The sequence below is a fragment of the Carlito syrichta genome, unplaced genomic scaffold (assembly GCF_000164805.1).
Source record: "Carlito syrichta isolate Samal-C Ts95f unplaced genomic scaffold, Tarsius_syrichta-2.0.1 Scaffold305642, whole genome shotgun sequence".
Lineage (NCBI taxonomy): Eukaryota > Metazoa > Chordata > Mammalia > Primates > Tarsiidae > Carlito > Carlito syrichta.
The window spans coordinates 248397-267009 of NW_007249738.1; the positions used below are offsets into that span (position 1 = coordinate 248397).

General features: G+C 34.2%; 1 protein-coding gene across 1 annotated transcript in view; it reads left to right on the forward strand.

The window, feature by feature from the left end:
• Positions 1–18613, forward strand: part of LRRK2 (leucine rich repeat kinase 2) — a 150490-nt gene that overhangs the window by 124076 nt on the left and 7801 nt on the right. Inside the window, exons 42-47 of the mRNA XM_008061931.2 lie at positions 5338–5508; positions 6707–6807; positions 10163–10357; positions 11987–12180; positions 13737–13809; positions 15890–16074. Coding sequence (XP_008060122.1) covers positions 5338–5508; positions 6707–6807; positions 10163–10357; positions 11987–12180; positions 13737–13809; positions 15890–16074 — 919 coding nt within the window. The remainder of the gene's footprint in view (positions 1–5337; positions 5509–6706; positions 6808–10162; positions 10358–11986; positions 12181–13736; positions 13810–15889; positions 16075–18613) is intronic.

Sequence of the window (18613 nt, forward strand, 5' to 3'; positions counted from 1 at the left end):
TTTCTTTAAGTTGAAGTCTCACTCTGTCGCCCAGGCTGGAGTGCAGTGGCATGCTCACGGCCACCGCAGCCTCGGCCAGCTGAACTCAGGCAATCCTTCTGCCTCAGCCTTGATTTGTATAGCTATATTTTGGAAGTACATTCTCCTAACCCCTTCAGAGTATATATTCTGGCTAAGAATGTCTCAGGGTTGTTCAATAATAATAAATTTTATTACCATTTATTGAGCACCTACTGTGTGCCAGGTTCGGTGCCAGGTACATTAGAGGTACAATCCCTTATCCTCATGCCAAGCCTGAAAGTTAACTATTATTTTCTCATTAAAAAAATGAGAAAACAGGCTTTGTGAGATTATGTTACTGGTAGACCATCACACAGTAAGTGGTGAAGATGAGAACTCAATCTAAATGAGAACTCAGTTCAGAGCTATTTGGATTTAAACCTGTAGCCTTTCTTCTAGATCACATGCAACTTTAACACATACTTGAAGAAGTTTATATATTCAATATTCATTATTAAAAAACCCCAAAGCCACGAATAGCAAAAATTGTCAACTACGGTCTGGAAAAACAATCTTAGAGGATGGAATTCCATAGGCCTCAAACATTCCCACCTAGAAAGAGTAGGCACAGGACAATGATTTCTTGGAAGATCTCTCACACAAGGTGGGCTGGACCACTCAACTGGGGATTGCAGTCCCTTCCTCCTGCATCCCCAGACTCAGTCTCTCTGTTCAAGGGGGTGTGAATCCTGTTATTGAAGCCTTGTCCCCTTCTTGGGACAGTGGGCCTCTCTGATCCCTATTGACTGTGCTCTCGGACTCATGCTACTCAACAAGCAACCAGCTCAGTTGATCTTGGTTCAGACTCGTGGCCTTTTATTTAAGTATCTGATTTACTGGTTTTGGTCAAAACCTATCTAAAATTCAATATCCATCTGCTTCTTCATACCAAGCTAGATACTTGTTCCTGATCCCTTTTAATCTCCTATACTGACTCGTGTTAACATAAATATGGAGAAAGATCATGACAAAAATCCGGGCCTAATTTGTTCTCTTCTGCTCTCTTCCCCCAGGGTGCTTAATACATTGGAAGCATTTATTTATTTCCTTTGCTATATCCTTGATCTTCTTTTTATTATTATATGTATTACAATTATTATTAGAACACTTTTAATGATCTCAGTCCTAAACTCTGCCTCAAATTTTAAATAACAGTAACTGTCACTGCAACTATTACCATCACTAGACTTTTCCTTCCCCAAAGCAGTCCTGTTTGGGAAGAAAGTAGTTCCCTCTCCTACAATTTCAGTTACCGTCTGTCTTTTTCTTTTAATGAATCTTCCTATTAATGTTTTAACATGGAAAATTCTAGAGAAACTGAAGATCAGGTATTTGTTACACTTTTTGGTGCATTTTTATATTAACGCTTACTGCATTGTATGCTTGTGAGTGTAGGTTTATTAGTTTTCTCAGAGAGTAAGGTAATAGGTACAAAACTTTCAGAACATGAACAATGTGCCTGGCTTGTGTTTAGAGGTTTCCATGGGTCAATTATCTCACTTAATCGTTGTGGTCCTCTGACCTAGGTCCTATTACTATTCCTAATATATAGATAAGGAAACAAAAGCTTAGGAAATGTGAAACATCTATAGAACAGTATACAAGATGCAAACCCAAGCAGCCTGGGAGGTAATCCTTTGGTCCAGCGCCTTCACAGCTGGGGTGCAAAGACAGAAACAATGCAGTCATTGACAAGGACCATGGTGCCATGTCTGCCTACGTTCTGAAAGTAAATAAAATATGGGTGATTTTGACTTTTTTTTTTTTAACCCATCTCTAAAAAAGATAATTTTTACTTTAAGTAACTTGGAGAGTTTCATCTTTAACTCAGTCAGATGAATATATTTATATTATATCCTGTTGGCAGTGACAGTGAATTCTGGATCCTGTGACAGTAGCACTGTTGATGGAGATGGACGCTGACTGATGGCTTTAACTGTGTCAACACCCATGTAGACACAACAGTGTTTGAGTAAATATAATGTTGCAATATTATCATCTGATAGAGATTATCAAACATACTTTACTCATATATCTCTGAAAGTAAAAATAAATAAAATGTATGTTTCTGTATACAATGTGATATATAGTGAAACTAATTCATAAAATTTTCATATTCTCGATCTATGGATCTTTTATTTATTTACTTATTGCATTTGTTAAAATGCAGTTTTCTCTGAACCATTATTTCTAAAAATAGTTTTTAGACAATGAATCATTTTTTCCCCAGTATTTTAGCATTGTAATTGTTATGATAATTCTCCAAGGGGAAATTATGATTATTTTTTATTCATTTATTCATGCATTTGCCAACAATTTATTGAACATTTACCAAGTACCACACTGGTTCTACCACTTAATAGTGATATCTTATTCATCAAGAAATTGTTAGTGCAATCAAGACCACTAGAAATTCACTGGATGAATTTAAAGAAGCAGTAAGGAGTATATTATATTATAATTGAGGTACTTCTTGAATATATAAATAATATTATGCTACCATGCTAGGGATCATGCCAATTAAGATATTTATTTTGAAATGGTGAAGATAAGAAGGTTCAAAACATTTCTATATTGAAGTAAATATTCCTTTCATTCCTTTTACAGTGATCTTTTTTAGTTGTTCTCTGACTCACTGTGAAAAAATTTCCAAACTTCTTCACAGCTCTAAGATCTGTGGATTGATGCCTGGAGGGGTAAAAACTATTGTAAAAGAATATGTGTACTGGATAAGAATCTAGAAACTGGACTAAGGGATCCCTTGAGTCTTTTCCTATTTTAATATCCTGCAATTTCAAATTGTTTAGAGTAAAATGAATTGTTAAGGAAAAAATATGCTCAACATTCAAATAGTTTTTGAATAGCACCTTGATATAATAGAAACCTAATAAATGTGATGAATGAATAATAAACTGGTTAGCATTTAAATAAGCCTCCAAAATCTCTTTTAAATAAATCCTAAGAAGGTAAGCATAAAGATTGTTAATGAACTAGTTAACATGTGGGCAGCTCATTATTTTTAAGTACTCTTGACTTTGTCATTAATTATCTATGTGGCCTTAGGAAAATACACACATTTCTGAAAGGATTATGTCATTTGTAAAATGGAAAGTCCTTATCTGTCTACCACAGATGATTCTTGTACATATCAAATGAAAGGTTCAATACTGTGTCTATAAAAGGCTATAGTGATATGAATTGGGAGCTATTGTGATTTGTTTATGTTATGTCACAGATGCACTTTATTAGGGATATAGAACTACCTTAATTACTTATACAGTTTTTTAGCTTGGGGAGTGAAAATGGTGTTATGGTTACATAGGAAAATGCCCTTATTCTAAGGAAATATATATTATATTTTGGACTGAAATATTGTATCTGTAACTTAATATAATATGTAAATCACACTAATTTACATAATAAGTAATAAGAATAAATTAATTCCATGTAATTATATTCATGCTCAAATATTATTATATACAATATATTTATATATACATATATTGAGAGAGAGAGAGAAAGATAGAGAGAGAGGGGAATGTTAACAATTAGTACACTAGAGGCTATCATGCTCAAATCTGGTATTTTCCTCTTTCTGGCTCTTCAAGCTTTCCCAACTTGGTGAGGACACTGGGCTTCATCTTTTGCTGGTAGGGCTCCTTGTCAAACCAAACTGTTTTCAAATTCATTCATTTACTCCTTAAAAGCTGTGAGTTCATACTTTGTTATATGTTTCTATCAGCTATATTTAAGTTAAAATTTGGAAACAAAAGAAGATAAAATTTACACATAATTTTAGAATGTGGAATAACTATGATTACATTTGGATGTATTTCTTCCTAGTCTTTAATTATGTATGTTCCCATCCACTTTTTATTTTGAAAATATTCAAGTCTGTGGAACAGTTGAGAGAAAGTACAATATATACTCATATACCCTACACATAAACTCATCAATTATTAACTCCTTGCCCTGCTTGTTCTTGGTGTTACTCTTTGTATATGAATATGAATCTTTGAAACTAAGATGCAGACATCATGTTATATTATCTCTAAACATATTACCACGTATTTCCTTAGAATAAGGATGTTTGCTTATATCATCACAATACCATTATCACAGTTAAGAAAATTAATTCAGTGGATTTTTTCTCACATATTTGATAACTTTCTGTTTATCCAGAATTATATCCTCCATTTTATTTTTCATTTACAACATGTCATCTTAAAAAAAGATTTTTGTCTATAATTTCAGTGCTTTGGGTGGCCAAGGTGGGAGGACTGCTTGAACTCAGGAGCGCAAGGTCAGCCTGGACAACATAGTGAGACCATGTCTCTACAAAAAATTATTACCTGGGCATGGTGGTGCATGCCTGTAGTCTGAGCTACTCCTGGAGGTTGAGGCCGGAGAATGACTTGAGGCCAGGAGTCTGAGGTTACAGTGAGCTATGAATGTCCTAGTGTACTACAACCTAGGCAAAAGAGTGAGACTCTGTCTTTAAAATATATATACTTACACATATATAAAGATTTTAAGTTACTGCAGAGTATACATTGTTGAATCATTTTTCTTTTATAGTTGTTTCTTTAGACTGTTAATATTTTTATCAATAATGTTGAAATTACTCTTTTTCTGAAGAATTTAAAAGTGATTTATCTCTCTTGTGAAATGAAAGATTTAGTTTTGTTTAAAAGAATTTCAGGCATTAATTAGAGAGAGAGAGGGCTTTTATTTATTTTAGTTGTGGTTTTTATTTTTTCATTGTATAAAAGAAGAAGAGTCACAAGTTCTGGAACTAATGAGACTGTTGGAATTTTAGTCATTTTAAAATGACTTGAACTGAAATCTAGAAATCTCTTTTCTCCTCATGTTTTTTTTGTAAAACACTGCCCTGCTTATAGTTACAATTAGGAATGAGAAAAATGATATAGGGGTTTTTTTTTCCTGTTGTGATTTATTTCTTTAATTTTGAAACACTACTTAATAACTTATTATTAAGGATAATAAAGTCATTATTATTCTGTAAGGTAATCTTATTGAAGATTGAAGATTTTATAATAAAGATTGAGGGATTTTATCCTCTGAGATTGATTTGAGGTGAAATATCTTGGAACAGGACAATTAGTTGACTTAACCAAGGTAGAGATATAGAGATGCCTTCGCCTGGTTTAGAACGTATCTCCCTGACTCGTTTGACTTATAGCCTAAGCATATGTGTCCTTGAATGTATGGGACCTAGTGTTGGGCATATTAATTTTTATATCTGCTTATTTTCAGGGTTTCGTGCACCAGAAGTTGCCAGAGGAAATGTCATTTATAACCAACAGGCTGATGTTTATTCATTTGGTTTACTGCTCTATGACATTTTGACAACTGGAGGTAGAATAGTAGAGGGCTTGAAATTTCCAAATGAGTTTGATGAATTAGCAATACAAGGAAAATTACCTGGTAAGTTCTATTTTATCTACAACAAAGATGTTTTCTTAATGTCAGCAGCTTCATTTTCAAATTACTTCATTGTAATTGTATACTTAATTTGTTAAACAGCTGACAATTTTTTGTTTAGTACATGAATATTCTTAAATCTTATGACACTAATAAAAATACTTTTAAAAGGTAGAAGTTTTAGGCTTTTAAAAAATTTGAATTAATAATGTTGTATTTGGTATTATATTTAGAAGAATACTCAGAAAAAATTGCAGTGAGAATCCTTGATTTGGTGACTTCTAGAATTATTATGTACCCATTAGACTGGAATGTTTTTATTTTCTTGGAGTGAAATAATTTATATGAATGAATGGAATCTTGAATTATTTATAATAATTTCTAGTAGTAAATATTAGTAAGAGTTAGTTGGCAAATAAGTGTTTAAGGAGATTAAACCTTAGTTTGAATGGCTGTCTCATACTTTTAAGAAATTATAGCACTTTGTCATTTATCCTTTGATCATTACTTTAGTTCCCATCACAAAGTTTCCTTTTAAATTTACTTAGCTGTTTCTCATATTTTCCACTTTCCCTTTCATTTAAGAAATATTTTTGAATGTACATTATGTGCCAGGTACAAGGAATATAGCTTTATCTTGTTTTGGGTAACCTCTGGAGATCTTGGCAAAATGGAATTATTATTTATGTAAATTTTAGATACAATCTAGGTCATCTCTCTTATTTTACCAGCTAGTTTTCAGTAAAGCATTCAGGTCTCTTTTCTGTACCAACTAAAAGGACAGTATACTTTTTATAAAAATCAAATGTCTACAAACCCACTATGAGGATGTGTGGATTAATTGTTTAATATTCTGAGTATTAAAATACAGTATATTTCTAAAGAAGCCTAATATTATATGAGCAAGGCGTTTTCAAACTCTATTTAAAATGCAGGTATGAAATGAAAATTAATTATTTTATGAATTTGGTGTTTTGTTTTTCTTCTTATACTATAAAAAATCAAAACATCTTTTATTGATGTCTCTAGTGGAGATCAGGTTAACAAAATTTGCTTTAATTTTGTGACAATTCATGGTAGATATAGGATTACAGAACTTAATTTCCTTTGCAACATCTGGTCCTTTCATATACATTGAGAAGAAATATAACAGTTTTGATTTTTTTGGAATTTTAGCATGATGTGTTTTTTGATGTTTTAGATCCAGTTAAAGAATATGGCTGTGCCCCATGGCCTATGGTTGAGAAGTTAATTAAAAAGTGTTTGAAAGAAAACCCTCAAGAAAGGCCTACTTCTGCCCAGGTATTCTTACTGTGAAAATTTGTTAATATTTTGTATAGAACATTATATATATATTATATACATATATATACACACACATATATAATCTTCAAATATACCATATGTTCTCAAACATATAAATAAACATACCTGCATACAGAGTTAAAAACATTTTTGACAAAGTGCTATAATTTCCAACTTCCCAGGCACAAATAAAGAACATTGCCAATACCTCAGAACCCCCATCTGCCTCTTTCTGACTGCATTATAAATATATCTACTCTCCCGTAAAATGCCTGTTCATTATTTTGCCCATTTTTCTATTGGGTTGTTTGCCTACAAATTAAATAAGAAAAATACATTCTTTATATATAGTATATTTTTGTTGGCTGCAAATTTCTTTCCCAAGTTTGTAGCTTGCCTTTTTTGTTTCCTGTAGATTGATAGAATTTCTTACTTTTAAAACATAAATTTAACAATCTTTTTTTTAATGGTTATTACTTTGGGGGTCTATTTTATGGAGTTCCTCTTTTCCCTAGAGTCACAAAGAATATTAATCTATAGTTTCTTCAAAAATGTGAAAGTTTTGCTTTCGACATTTAAGTTCTTAATTCATCTGGAATTGACATTTTTTAAAATCAGAATTCAATTTCCTTTTTTCGTGTGGAAAAGCCAATTTTTCCAGCTTCGTTTGTTAAAAAGTTTCTTCTTTTTTATCCTATTGATCTGATGTGCCCATTTTGTAATTTCTTAAGACACAGCATATATCCATGCATATATTCTCTTCTCTCAGTCAACTTGTCTTTTCTTCCTTCAATTTGATTCTGTCTTAATCCCTGTACCTTTATAAGCAGTCCCCTTCCCCTATTTATTTTTATCATTTAGGAATGTTTTGACTATTCTTAGGCTTAGTTTTTCTACATAAAATTTAAAAACACTTTGTCAAATCTTATGACAGACCATATTGTGCTTTGGGTTGGATTTACATTGAATCTGCAGGCAATTTGGGGAGGATAATATCCTTACGTTATGAAATCTTCCTGTTCTTGAATGTGGGTTATCAATCCATTTACTTAGGTCTTCTCAAATGTCTTTTAATAAAGTTTTGAAATTCTACATGTGAGTCTTGCCTATCTTTTGTTAGATTGTCTTCTGCAAATTGTTTGAAACTCACTGGCTTGAGTTTTATTTTTATTTTTTTTACCACCCAGCTGATGTGATTCTAGCCCGTGAATTTTCTTGAGCACAAGCTTGTGATAATAGTAGCTTTTCAAAGTTTTTGTCTCTCCTCCCCTGGTCCCCTGCCCTCCTTTCTCTGGAGCAAAGGTGGAAATGTGGGCAGGTTTATTTCTGGTTCTTGTTTATGCTGAATATGCAGTCCTTTGGGGTCCAGATTTATAGGTACAATATCATTGTTATGATTCTCTACCTTGAGCTGGGTGTGGTGGCTCATGCCTGTAATCCCAGCACTTTGGGAGGTGGAGGCAAGAGGACTGCCTGAGACCAGGGGTTTGAGACAAGCCTGGGCAACTTCGTGAGACCTTGTCTTTACAATACATCAAAAAAATTACCCGGATGTTGTTTTGCGAGCCTTGAAGTTCAGCTACTTGGAAGGCTGAAGAGGAAAGATCACCTAAGCCTAGCTGGTGGAGGCTGCGGTAGCCGTGAGCGGTGCCACTGCACTTCAGCCTGGGAGACAGAGTAAGACTCTGACCCATTCCCACACCCCCACCCCCACCCTCTCCACACAAAAGAAAAAAAAATTCTCTACCTTAGGTAAGCTCTAGACTTTAACTTCTCTCTAATGGGCCCACAAATGCTTCTTCAGGGCAAATCTGGCTTTAGGGTTCAAATAAGCTCTCTAGTTTTTGTCTCTTGCTACAGTTTTGGCCTAATAATTCTTTGTGGTGTTGTCAGATCTTCAGTGTTTTAAATTCATTGTTCTTTTAGAATTGATACAACATTTTAAATTGTCTTTAGCTGGAAAGTTTGCTCAACCAACCTCTTCCATCATATTATCTGAAAGCTAACTCTTGTTATGTTTTAAACTTATATACATTTTAATAGATAGGGCTGTCTTTATGTTGTGATCTGATTTTGTGTTATAATTCACTGAAAAAGTTTTCTTTAGCTTTATAATTTTTCTAATGAGAAATAGCTGAGTGCAACTATACTGACTTTATCAAACATTACATAATTTTCTTGTCTGCTTGGCTTACTTGATTTTAACTTAGGTTACCACCAGTATTAGTCACATGAACTTTTTTTTTGAGGTGGAGTCTCACTCTGTTGCCAGGCCGGAGTGCAGCGGCACACTCATGGCCACCCCAGTGTTAACCTGCTGGGCTCTGGCGATCCTTTCACCTTAGCCTTCCTAGTAGCAGGAACTACAGGGGTGTGTTACCACACCTGGCTAATTTTCTATTTATTGTAGAGACGAGGTCTCGTCAAGTTGCCTGGGCTGGTCTTGAACCTGCAGGCTAAGGCAATCCACTTGTCTTGACCTCCCAAAATGCTGGGATTAGGCTGAGCCACTGAACATGGCCCACATGAACTTTTTATATGTTTTATTTTTATCACAGTATAATTTTCCATAACTTAATTATTGTCTTTTTTCTCCTGTTTTCAATTATTTCACCTATATTTTATAGAATACATAACAACTTTAGGTTTTTAAAATATGTGATAGTATTAAAAAGCATAGACATACCTATTTTATCTTTAAAATACAGCTTATACTAGGTAAGACAGGTAAACTTATTATCTTGATTAGAAGAGACACAGAGAGAATAGGAACTTTCTCAGGGTCTCTTGAGTGACAGGCCAATGGCCATGTCTCGGCTTGAATCCCAGTTTCCTGACTCCTTTTTCTGTTTTCTTACGGTGCTTTTACGTTCTCCAAATCTCTAGTGTTTGAAGGAAAAACACAAAAACCAGAATCTAGAGATGATTTCTGAATTATGTTACCAAAGATTGAAGTTCCCTTTTCCTTCAACTGGTATATGCTTGTCGATCTTGTTGCCCCAAGGGTTTTTCCCTCACTTGCTATGGCTTTGTAATGCAGAATTTCATGAGGAATAACTCCTGACTCTGCTAAATTTCTGTTCAGTTGACACTATTTTTAAAAGAAAAAACCCCCCAAAAACCGTACATACAAAGGAGTATCTACCATGTACAGATTTAAAATGCATATTACTTTTTAAATGTAATTTTATCTGTAGTTTGGATTCTTCATCTTGGGGATCTGGGTGAGTCCCAGTTGAACAGTTTTAGGTTTTGCGTGATAGAGCTTATAAGGTTTAGATCTATATTTGATCTTTCACGGGAAATGTGTTAACTTGATAAGTATTGTTTTGTTATTTTTAAACTTTCTCAGGTCTTTGACATTTTGAATTCAGCTGAGTTAATCTGTCTGATGAGACATATTTTATTACCTAAAAACGTTGTTGTTGAATGCATGGCTGCTACACATCATAACAGCAAGAATGCAAGCATTTGGCTGGGCTGTGGGCACACTGACAAAGGACAGCTTTCGTTTCTTGACTTAAATACTGAAGAACATACTTCTGAGGTAAATCCATATACTTTTTAATTTTTAAAATACTTTGTGGATAATTTAAAGCATATACGAGTTAAAAAGTAACTTAAGAAGAATTAAATAAGAGCCAATGTGGGGTATTATTAAATTCACTTTCTGTTAGAACAAGCATATTCACAATCTGTTTTAAAATCATAGTATACATGTGTCTTAGGTCAGGGTCCCCAGAAACAAAGCCTAAGACAGGAAATCTTGTGATTTAAGTTACATGTGATTTAAGGACAAAGAAGCTTGAAAGGAAGTAAAGAAAACCAGAGAGGAAAGGAGAAGTTCAGCAGAAGTGTGGTTTCTGAGAAAGTCTAACCTTATTACCCATAAGGAACTTTGGAGTGTGAATAGCAGCACAGAATTCTCCCACTGCCAGGCAAGGGGGCCCATCTTTCATTCTCATATACCAATCAGTCATCGACTGCAATCTGCCTGGAGTTGGGGGTGCATAGCCTGCAGTGCCTTTCTGGGCAAGCCAGCTCCCATCAGCTGAGGGCATTCTGTAGTGAAGAGTGTGGTTCTCAGATCTTAGTAGCAGCCGGGGGATGGTGCACCTGATGGATAAAGGAAATTTGGGCATGAGTTCTACATGGTGGATCAATACGTTGTGTTGACAAATGGAAGGTACATTTCTAGACATAAAATAAGTCTAATATCTAATGAAATAGGCCTGTTATCTAATATTTTTACTATTGTATTGAGATAAATATTGTGCCTAAACATTATTTTTAAGGTTAAACAAACCTCTCATATGGTTTTGATGGAATGAGAATTGATACAGAAAGATAATTTTAAATCTTAGTTTTAGTTTCAGATGCATTTTTAAATTTTTTTATTTTAAAGTTGTAGGGTACAATTCAGAATTAGGTATGTAAGTGGTCATCATATAGGTAAAGTTTGGTCCTCATGGTCCCTACTTAGCCTGGTTTAAAATCTAGTACCCTTATTGATGCCATATGCCCCCCCCCACACACACACACTTCCTCTGGCAGTTTTCTGCACTGGCAATCCCTTTCTTATTGTATTAAGTAAATATTCAGGATCTGCTTATGAGTGAGAACATGTAGTACTCACGTCTTTATTTCTGTTATAGATCACTGAATATGACAGATTCTAAATTCATCCAAGTTGCTTAGATGTCCATAATTTTGTTCTTCTTTAATGACTATAATATTCCATTGTGTATATGTACCACATTTTTTTTTATTCTTTATAGGCAAAACTTGTATGCCAGTTAACTCATTTATTGTTGAAAATTAACTAGGTTGTTGCTTTGTTAAACTCTGCTGTCTCCATGTGGCTCTTTGAGCTATAGGCGCCATGTTTTCTTAGTTTTAGCCCCCTCCCCTACCTTGGGGAGGTGAATCTCCTCTCTCTCTCTCTCTCTCTCTCTCTCTCTCTCTCTCTCATTTACTGTTTAAATAAACTGCTTGAAAACTAAAAAAAAAGAAAAGAAAAGAAAAGAAAATTAACTAAATTGACATTGCTTTAAAAAGTAAATGCAATAAAGTAAAAAGAGTTATGTATGTTGATAACAGAATGTTTTAATTCTATGCAAGTTCTAGTTACCTAAGCTTAAACCAAGTTTCCTTGAGTCTATTTTCTTTTTAACAGGAAGTTACTGATAGTAGAATATTGTGTTTAACCCTGGTGCACCTTCCTGTTGAAAAGGAAAGCTGGATTGTATCTGGGATGCAGTCTGGTACTCTTCTGGTCACCAGTACGGAAGATGGGAAAAAGAGACATACCCTTGAAAAGATGACTGATTCTGTTACTTGTTTGTATTGCAGTTCCTTTTCCAAGCAAAGGTACAGTAGTGAATTTGACCATTGGTGGGAAATTACATACCTTTTAGATGACTTAACAGTGTGCAAGATTGATATTGCATCAGCAAAAATTTCTCAATTTTAATTTTCCATTCGTTTGCATATATTAAAGAGAATTGTGGGAAAATTCAAAGATTCTTGTTATTTTTCTGCATACAGGTTCAGCTGAGGCAGTTATAAAATAAGAACCATTTCTTCAGGCCCACCAGTCCTATTTCTGGTATTACTTTACCTCAGATGTGACTTTATCTCTCCGCTTCACATCAATTGTACCTTTGTAGGAATTTTCCAAAGATAAATTCTTATTCATTTTTCTTTGAATACATAAATATATATATTGCAAAAACTTATTATGTGTCAGGCTTAAACATATCTGTTTTCTAACTACCAAATTGGGAAAAAAATAATTGAATGAATTAATGAATTGTTAATAGGTGATAATGCCTTAGCCCTTATCAGTTTCAGGGTTCTTATCCCAAAGAAATGTACTTAAATGGCAGGATTTTAGACATGAGTCATTAACTGATGTAATATTTGGGGCTGGACGATTTCCAGTAGTCATTAAGATTATACCTTATATACTTCTCCGGTTTAAGTATCAAAAAGTATCAAAAATGTGAGCCCTGTTTTTGGTATCTGAAATACGAATTCTACTGGCAATTTTGGAGTTGAAATTATTTGGATATTGTAAAAAAAAATTCAATGGATGGAGTTAAACTGGCAAAGAAGATTTTATCCAAGGATGTTGCAATAAAAGAGAAAGGTCAGACTAAACTCTGCTAAAGCAAAAGGTGGGAGAATTTGAAGCATAGGGATGAGCTAGTAGAAGTGTACTGGAAAGCCAGGCTCGGTGGCTCAGCCTGTAATCCCAGCACTTTGGGAGGCTGAGGCGAGTGGATTGCCTGAGCCCGCTGGTTCGAGACCGCCTGGGCAACTTGGTGAGACGTCGCCTCTACAATAAATCAAAAACTAGCTGGGCATGGTAGCACATGCCTGAAGTTCCGGCTACTTGGAAGGCTGAGGCGGAAGGATCGTCAGAACCCAGCAGGTCGAGGCTGCGGTGACCGGGAGCATGCCACAGCCCTCCAGCCTGGGCGACAGAGTGAGACTCCAATTCAAAAAAAAAAAAAAATGTGTATTGGAGAACATTGGTTGAGAGGTTGTCGATATGATTAGACCGTCTGTGTTTGGTAATTGTCCCTAACTGAAGGTTAGGGTTTCTACCCTTCACAGAGACTGGTAGGTAGGGGCACGCTTGTCTGTCTTGATGATCATGTTTCAAAGGGATGGCACCTAAGTCCTTGGGAAAGACATTCCAGGACTGTAAAACTGGAAAAAGCCCGGGGAAAATATACAACTTAAAGCGGTAGAGAAATAACTTATAATTGCAAGTCTTCTAAAGTAAATAAGAAAAGGAAGGTAAGAGTCTATAGTTGAGAAGAAATCTGTTTAAAGTTTAGTAAAGCTGGGGAGAACTTTAAGGCCATCTTAGTCAATATAAACGTTCTTTTTGTAACTATTTTGCCTTTTTTTTTTAGCAAGCAAAAAAATTTTCTTTTGGTGGGAACTGCTGATGGCAATTTAGCGATTTTTGAAGATAAGACTATTAAGGTAAATGTTAAATGCATTTTGCACAAAAATATTTTAAGTTCTTTGTTTTCTGTATCTCAGTCCCCATCCTATGTGGTTATAAGCTCCCTGAGAGCAAGGATAATAAATTCTGCTTTTTATCTTTTTATTGCTTCATAAAGTCTTGCATATAGTGGATGTTCTGAAAATACCTGTGGATTGGTTGTATAGTAATGAACTAAGAATAAAATGATAAATGAGATCTGATTTATATGTGTTAGGGATGGAAATAATTCAATTTTTACATAAGTGAAGCAGATAATTTCTTTTTCTTTTTCTTTTGAGTAAGAGTCTAACTCTGTTGCCCAGGCTGGAGTACAGTGGCATGATTATGGCTCACCACAACATTGAATTCCTGGTTTAGGTGATCCTTCCACTCAGTCTCCCAAGTAGCTGAGACTACAGGCCCACACCACCCTGCCTGTTTATTTTTTGTAGAGACAAGGTCTCACTATGTTACCCAGGCTGATCTCGAACTCTTTGACTCAAGCAATCCTCCCTTCTTGGCCTCACAAAGTGTTGGGATTACAGGTGTGAGCGACCATGCCTGGTTGAGGCAGATAATTTCTTATAAATATATTGTAGAAAAAAAAAGATACTTAGGTTTTAAATCTGGCTCACCGTTAACCTTTTCTTAAGCATTGAAGAAATCATTTAATTTTCGTTTTTCAGATTCTCAGTTAGTCACTAAAGTATTTATTTCTCCACCCCCTGTTCATCTTTTGTTTCATCTATTCATTTAGTTTCCTACCCATTCATATTACTTGTTACCAAAAAGCTAATTATCAGTTGAGAAACAGAGAAGTAGAGTATAATCCCTAGGCTATTTCTTATACAATTTTTGCTTGGAAAAGAGAAAAAAATGTTTATAAGGATAATATTTTGAATGCCATTAAAATATTTTTAATGAATGCATATTTGTACGTATTTATGAGGTACATATGACAGTTTATTATGTACATAGGTTATGTAATTATCAAGTCAAGGAATGTAGAATATCCATCACCATAACCATTTATTATTTCTATGTGTTGAAAACATTTCAAGTCCTTCTTTACTTTTTTAAAAGGTATAATCATTATTTCTAACATTAGTCACCCTATTTTACTATCCAACATTAAAACTTATTTTCTCTCTCTACCGGTATCCATCAACCAATCTCTGTTAATCAGTTGGCTGTAAATACATGTGTTTATTTCTGGGTTCTCTATTCTGTTTCATTGTTCTATGTGTCTATTTTTATAACAATGTGCTACAGTTTGATTTTGATTACTGTAGACTTGCAATATATTTTGAATCAGATAGTGTGATGCCTCCAACTTTGTTCTTTTTGCTCAGAATTGTTTTGGATATCTGGGCTCTTTTGCTTTCATGCAAATATTTTTTCTATTTCTTTTGAAATGTCACTGGTATTTTCACAGGGATTGCATTGAATCTGTGGATTTCTTTTGGTAGTCAGGTCATTTTAACAATATTAATTCTTCCAATCTATGAGTATGGAGGTCTTTCTATTTGTTTGTGTCTTTTAAAATTCCTTTCTTCAGTGTTTTGCAGTTTTCCTTGTAGAGGTCTTTCATGACCTTGGTTAAATTTATTCCAAGGTTTTTTTTCATTTGTTTTTTGGTAGCTATTTTAAATAGGATTGTCTTCTTGATTTCTTTTTTTCAGCTAGTTTGGTGTTGGTGTATAGAAATACTACTGATTTTTGTATGTTGGTTTTGTATTGTACAACTTTACTGAACTTGCTTCTCAGAACTAACAACTTTTGTGGAATCTTAGATATAAGATCATATTATCTGCAAAGAGGGACGATTTGACTTTCTCTTTTCCAATTTTGAAGTCTTTTATTTCTTTTTCTTGCCTTATTTCTCTGGCTGGACCTTCCAGTTTAATACTACTTTAATTGAATCCTGTTTTTAAAACCCTTGAAAAGTGTATCTGATTTTTAAAAACTATCTCTCATCATTTAAGATGAAAAATGATTTTTGAAAAGCACAGATTTTAGAGTGTTTTATTCTGCAGATATTCAATTTGCTGCATGTGTTTTCTCTTTTTGACAAAGTTTAAAGGAGCTGCTCCTCTGAAGATACTAAATATAGGAAATGTCAGCACTCCACTCATGTGTTTGAGTGAATCCACAAATTCAACTGAAAAAAACATTATGTGGGGAGGATGTGGCACAAAGATTTTCTCATTTTCTAATGAGTTCACCATTCAAAAGCTCATTGAGACAAGGACAAATCAGCTGTAAGTTTCAATCTGTCTATACGACTAATTTACCATTTTATTTATGTTTATTCCTTATAACCGTGTCAATAATATTGACAACTCATAATGAAGATCTTTTAAAATGCATAAGTTATTTTTTTAATAAAATTGTGTTCATTATAGCAAATTTAGAAAATTCCAGAAAGCATAGAGGCATTAAAAACCAGCCTAATGACTTTTGGGATAAAATGGGCAAACCCATTATAATCTTTGTAATATTTATCAATCTAAATATTTAGCAATTTTATTATCTCTATTTCAAATTAGATATCTGTAATTTTCTAAATTCATAGGTTTTACATAGGCAGTTTTTAGTAATTTCCATTAAGTATTGGCTGTAGGAAACATACTGCAGAAATACATTTCTTTCTAGATTTGGTAATTATACAGATGTAAACTCTACGGTCAAGTTTATGATTCCAGTTTCAAACAAGAATAAAATAAAATATACACCTCATCCCAATTTGTTGTTTCAATTTTTAAATTGTATTTTCACCAAATGATTGTGGTTTGTTCTAATTTATTACATACCTCGGTGAGAAGCAGTGTAGGATGATGAGTAAGAGTATATATCATAGTTTAAATATTGGCTTTGCCATTTATTATTTTTGTGAACTTTGGCAAGAACCTTTCAAATCTTCAGTCCTCTCTTACCTGAGGATTATAATATACTCTATCTAAAAGAGCTATTTGGAAGACTAAATAAGGAACTTGACATAATGACTGGCATCTGATAAGCTGTCAGTATATGCTAGCTATTCTTATGATTATTGTTAGCTTTTAGTCACAAATCCCTATATCAGAAAATGTCCTAGGTTCCCAGTATCTATCTAGTTGCTCAAGATTGACACTTGGGAGTAATCTTTGACCTCTTTGTTCTTTGTACCCTTTGTCTGCTTGATTCTCCTAATTTCTTCTCAAACCCTTGTACTTCTCACTGTTCCTAGTCCTACTGTTCCTAGTCCTAGTCCTACCACAGTGTCATTCACTATGTATGGCCAAGTTAACAACAGCATCTTTGCATCCAGTGCTCAACATCTGATTACAGTCTGTTCAATCTATTTTCAGCATTGCAGACATACGGACCCTACTAAAATGTAAATCTGTCTGATGCCACTCTCCTACTTAAAACACTTCAGTGCCCTCCCATTGTCCTTTGCATGAAGTCCAGATTCTGTAAGATAACTTACCACGCCTTTCATAATTCAGTTCTTGCTTAGCTCTCTACATTTATATTTGAACTTTCTTGCTTTCTCTGTTTTAGCCAAACGGAAATTGTTTCAGTTCTTGAAGATAACATCTCCTGTTCATCCCAATCTTTTGACTGTGATCTCTTTGCCTGCATAACTATTATGCCCCCACCTGTTGCAGTCCAATGCTGCTTCTCTCAGTGACTGTCCCTGATCCCACCTGTGCAGCTTAGATGCCTTGTGTTTGTGCTTTCACTGCATCTGTTGTTTCCATTCGCAACAGCTATCATATTTTCATCATTGTATTTTTAAAACTAGTGTCTTAAAACAACTAGACCTACTGGTTCTCAACATTGGCTGTGCATCAGAAACCCCTAGATGCTGAAAATAATCTGATGCCTGGGCTCCACTTCAGAACAATTAAATCAGACCAGTTAAGCCTGGGGTGGGCCCAGGATTAATTTTTTTTAAAGCTTTCAGGTGATTCTAAAGTGTAGTCAGGGTTAAGATATAGTTAAATAAATGGTAAGTTCTCATGGATAAGCATTTTTATTCTCTGCTGTTCACAGCATTTGTTTACTAGCATGTGGTAAAATTTGGATAAATTCATTTTCATTTTGTAATTTCTACCTATAACCCAACTTTATGAGGCTGAAGACCTTTAAAAAAGTAAGGGCCTCTGATTCTTTTATTTCACAGATTATTTTAAGGGATCATGGGTATCAATCGGCCTCTTAAAATTCCACGTGATATTTGGAGTATAGATGCTTTACTAGAGATCATCCATAAATATCAGGCTATCAAAGATATTAATCTCCCAAAAGAAATTATGACTCAGTTTCACAAACACTTGTAAATATTTGTTCTCTTCTAAAAAAGTGTGTACTGGTGACTTGGTTTTTTCCCCACTAAAGAGACATCATATTACTAATCAGGGGCTGCTTCTTCATCGTTATCCACCTTATTGTCAATACACAGTAAGAGACATATGGATAGTGAGAGATGACTGCCTTTGGGTCCAGAACACCCAACAGACCTATTTTGAATCCTGGGGCTGCAGCATAATTTGAGAAACATTGAGATTGTAATGATAAGTTTATAAGTTTTATAAGTTTAAAAAATAAGACTTTAAACAGTATATCACACAAAAGTATTCTGGAAATTTCAAAATTCTATGTAAAACTTTGTAGTAATTGGAACTATCTTCTATCAAATTGAGCAAACACCCAAGAAAGAATTATCTAAAGTATAGTAACTCTCTGACAACATGTCATATTTTCATCTTCCCTGCCAGAATAGAAAGAAAAAGTGGAGAAAAAAAAAATCTT